Raw genomic sequence first — 4,418 nt, forward strand, 5'->3', positions numbered from 1 at the left:
ACAACCAAGGTACATGCCCTTGACCGGAATCGAACCTGGGACCCTTCAGTCTGCAGGCCAACGCTCTATCCACTGAACCAAACCGGTCAGGGCTGTAGTGTTTGTATCTTTAAGTGACAGTATTGGTAGAAATTTCTCCCAATGTTGGCAGGCCAGCATTTGCTGTTACTCAGTCCTTAGAAGAAGCCATGCAGGATATATAGGTATCAGCCAACTCTGCTGATCGAACAGGGCAGTGCACTAGAGGCCTGAGACTCAGTGTTCAGAACTGAGACAAGGGAATATTTCCGGACAGGGAAAGGGGAAGGAAGCAGAATGGTGCTCTGCAGGTGGCAGGTTTGCCCTGCAAGTTAAGCCAACATCGTTTTGTGTGAGGCCACATTCTGTTGCTGTGATTTTGTGCCTGGTTCGTCTGTTTTTCTCACTCTTCCCGGGTCTGGGTTAACGGTTGTGTTTTCTTTTGCAACAGGTTGTTTCTCCCAAAGAAGAGAACAAAGCAGCAGGTAATTTCCAGTTCTGTTTCTTAGTTTTATATGTCTGCTTATCAAAACTTTAAATTCTTAGTCAACATGGTTTCTTTTCTGATTAGATTGGCCTTAAAATTTAAAGACCCCATCACAAACTTGACCCACTCTGCCAGAAAACACATTGTCTTCTGTTTATCCCAACTCTATTTTTAGAATATATTTTGATGAAAGGTATCAATAACAATGTACTGAGTCGCATATATAAAATGTCATCATGAATGTAGGAGACCAGTTGCCACAATATATATTGTTAGAGATTAGTGGAGTGTGACACAGTAAAACATGAAGAAAGTGAAGTGCCCTGGGTGTCCCCATCCTGAACACCAAGTGGCAGGATGGTGTGGAGAAAGGACTGCGTGGTGGGCAGGGTGTTGCCCAGAGAACCAACCACACGGCCAGCCCTGCTGCTGATGGCACCAGGCCTCTGTCAGACGCCTTTATATGGACACTAGAGGCCCGATGCACAAAATTCATTCAAGGGGCTCAGCCCCTCCGCTGCCTCAACCTCCTCTGCCATGGCAGCTGCCTCTACCTCAGTCCCCACCTTCCTCCCCTTCCCCCCTCCCCCTCTCCCGCCGCCGTGGCATCATCCGGATAGTTATCCGGAAGGATGCCTGGCCTAATTAGCATATTATGCTTTTATTATTATAGATAGGTAGTAGAGCCCAGAGTTGGTTAATTTGTTTCTGTGTTGGAAGCAAATAAAGAGTGAGCAAAATCTGAAAGATTACAGAAGAGAAAGTGAGAAGCGCTTTGTGTGTCATTGGCCCTGTTGTGCTGAGCTCTTTGAAGCACAGTGTCCACTTGTCTCTGTGTCTCTGTTGCTTAGTTCCATGGTAGGACCTCAGGGAATGATCTCTGGTACTGTTGGCGAGATCTTCAAGTTACAGTAAAGCTACGAGTTTCGCAGTATCTTTGGGGGAATGATGAGTTCAGCACAGGTAAATTTTTCTTTAGTTCTGAATGAGCAAAAAGTGTGAGACACCAAAAAGCAGTTATATACCGTCATCCTGAGCTGATTGCAGCATCTGTTGGAGAGGTAGAGACAGCCAGTGGTGACCTTGGAGAAGAACTAGAGCTGAGAGCGGAGAGCCTGTAGGTCGAAGGAGGCAGGTGAGCAAAGGAATTGGAAGTAAATGGAGAGAGGAGTTTCCTGGAACAGGAAGAGCTGAAAGGGCATCACTTCTGAGAGGAGTGAAATGTGGTTGGAGTGGATGACAGCGCCTACCTACTTGGAGGGACCGATTTTGCATAGGCAGTGGGAGCCATGGGAGGTTGGTTAGCAGAAGCATGGCAAAGTCTGAGTTCATTTTAGAAAGTTTCCTGGCAGTAGTAATAGCACAGATGGTTGGGAATGGGAAGGACTTTGCCAGCATCTGGGTGAGACCTGGTGAGAGAAGAGTCAGAATAATGGCCAGAGGCCCAGGAAAGGAGGGTCAGACAGCCTGGAGGTGAGATCTGACTGAGCAGAACAGTACGTGCAAGTAGCTACAGAGGACTGACAGTGTGGCCCACTCCAATGGCCTGGTACCCTCAGTGCAAGTACACACCAGATTTCTGAGAGTTAGTAAGAAAAAGGAATGTAACTCTGGCCAGTGGCTCAATTGGTTGGGGCATCGTCCCGTACACCAAAAGGCTACGGGTTCAGTTCCCAGGTAGGGCACATACCAGTACCAAGGTTTCTGGTTCAATCCCCAGTTGGGGCATATACAGGAGGCAACCCATCAATGTTTCTCTCTCACATCCATGTTTTTTTCTCTGCCCCCCCCCCCAAAAAATGCAGAGAATCTTATTAATGAATTTTATGTTAATTATACATTGAAATGATCAATTTTTTAATATATCAAGTTAAATATTAAAATTAATTTTAACTGTTCTGAACATGGCTGCTAGAAAACTAAAAATTACATAGGTGGCTCTTTTGATATTTCTGTTGGACAGCTTTAGCTTGGCTGGCGGTGGGAAGGTTGGAGGGAGAACTTAGGTGAGAGGGATACCAGTCAGGAGATGGAGGAAAAGGCTGCCTGCGAGGTGCTGGCTGCTGGATCTAGGGATGGGACTTGAAAGTCAGGTCCCCGGTTTTGGAGGTGAGATAGAAGCTAGAGACGTCGATTCATCCCCCTGATGATAAAGGGAGAGACGTCCCCACACCTTGAACCAGCCTAAGTCTGAGAGAGGAAACCAAGAAAGTGATCAGCAATACCGGGGCAAAATCAGATCAGTGATGTGCAAGCCCCGATGAAGTGAGTTTCAGAAGGGGCCAAAACATACAAACAAAAAGATGGCGTTCTTTTTCCATCATGTGTGCACACCTCTACTTTCTAAACAGAAGCGATTGGACTTGGTGTAGCCTTATCTGTGCGATTTAGTGTCGTCACTGCGGATGCTGGTCACATGCAGGTGTTCGACCCTGAAGGGTGGGCTGTGTCCTCTGCCCCAAGTGGCCCCAACTTCTTGGCTTAAGCAAGTGCACTTAAGGTCGCTCTCCTCCAGTTCTCTAATGGTGACTTCTAAGGGGATGCCAAATGGAGCAAGTATTGGTGAGAGAAAATAGACTGGAAATGCAACTAAATAAGAGTTAAAAGGTAGTGGTTTCTTGTGAGCATCCGGGGCCTTTCTGTGTGTTCTGTGTATTAGCAAGTCACACCGGTCACGGAAGTGGTTTTGTGCTGCTCTCAAGTTGTTGGAAGGGCTTACTTTGTGGAAAAGGGGATAGTGGGTTAGTTTCCTTTTTAGAGGGGAGGTAGGAGATCAGAGTTGTGTTTGTTTTTTTCTTTTAAAAGGATTAGTACATAATGATTCATTTTATTATTTTTTTTAGATTTTTTTATTGATTTTTAGAGAGAGGAAGGGAGAAAGAAACATTGATCGGCTGCCTCCTGCACTCCCCCTACAAGGAATTGAGCCTGCAACCTGGTCATGTGCCCTGGCTGGGAATTGAACTGTGACCTCTCAGTTCATGGGACAACGCTCAACCAAGGCCAGGGCATGCTGATATAGCTGAGGCCTTCCTCAAGTACCCTTAAAACGTTCTTATCTGCTCTTTTTCCCCAAAGAAATTCCTGAACAGTCCGTTTTATTTTTCCTATAATATGTTTATTACATGAAGAGATATGAGTGCTTTTTAATCTTTTTCTTCGTAGAACCACCACCACCTAAAATTCCCAAAATAGAGACCACTCACCCTCCATTGCCTCCGGCCCACCCACCACCAGGTCAGTGTCTGCTGAGAGCTGTGGGGTGCCAGCTTTTCTCTCTACCTTTTTGAGGGGCAGGCTTGGGAGGTCTAAGGGAAAGTTTATAGATGGGAGACTTTGCAGCCAAAATATTAAAACAGTAACGACCAAGGATCTTTCAGAAAACTTTTACACAGATGTTTTGAGGATGTTGTAAATTCTAAGTATATTTGGTCACATCCAGAAATGCAGAACTACCCAGGAAAAGTGAGTTTAGAATCAATTTTAGGAAAACAGCCCTGCCGGTGTGTGAACATTGCCCCCATCTGGGCAGGTTGCTGTAGATCTTAGACTCTGGTGCTGTGATGGGGTGGGGATGGCGTCTGTGGAGCTGCTGGGCACTGACTCGTCTCTCCACTGCAGACCGGAAGCCTCCCCTCGCGGCTGCCTTAGGCGAGGCTGAGCCACCAGGCCCTGTGGATGCCAGTGACCTCCCCAAAGTCCAGATTCCTCCTCCGGCCCACCCGGCCCCTGTGCACCAGCCACCACCGCTGCCACACCGGCCACCACCGCCGCCACCCTCCAGCTACATAACCGGGATGTCCCCCACCAGCTCCTTCATGTCCGGAGAGGGCTACCAGAGCCTGCAGTCCATGATGAAGACCGAGGGCCCCTCCTACAGCGCCCTGCCCCCTGCCTACGGGCCTCCAGCCCA

At 47.6% G+C, this 4,418-nt stretch overlaps 1 protein-coding gene across 1 annotated transcript in view; it reads left to right on the top strand.

Moving 5' to 3' along the window:
- Nucleotides 1-4,418, top strand: part of CCNK (cyclin K) — a 22,742-nt gene that overhangs the window by 17,139 nt on the left and 1,185 nt on the right. Inside the window, exons 9-11 of the mRNA XM_006766625.2 lie at nt 470-503; nt 3,671-3,742; nt 4,127-4,413. Of these exons, the coding sequence (XP_006766688.1) occupies nt 470-503; nt 3,671-3,742; nt 4,127-4,413 (393 nt within the window). The remainder of the gene's footprint in view (nt 1-469; nt 504-3,670; nt 3,743-4,126; nt 4,414-4,418) is intronic.

This window comes from Myotis davidii, unplaced genomic scaffold, assembly GCF_000327345.1.
Source record: "Myotis davidii unplaced genomic scaffold, ASM32734v1 scaffold60, whole genome shotgun sequence".
NCBI lineage: Eukaryota > Metazoa > Chordata > Mammalia > Chiroptera > Vespertilionidae > Myotis > Myotis davidii.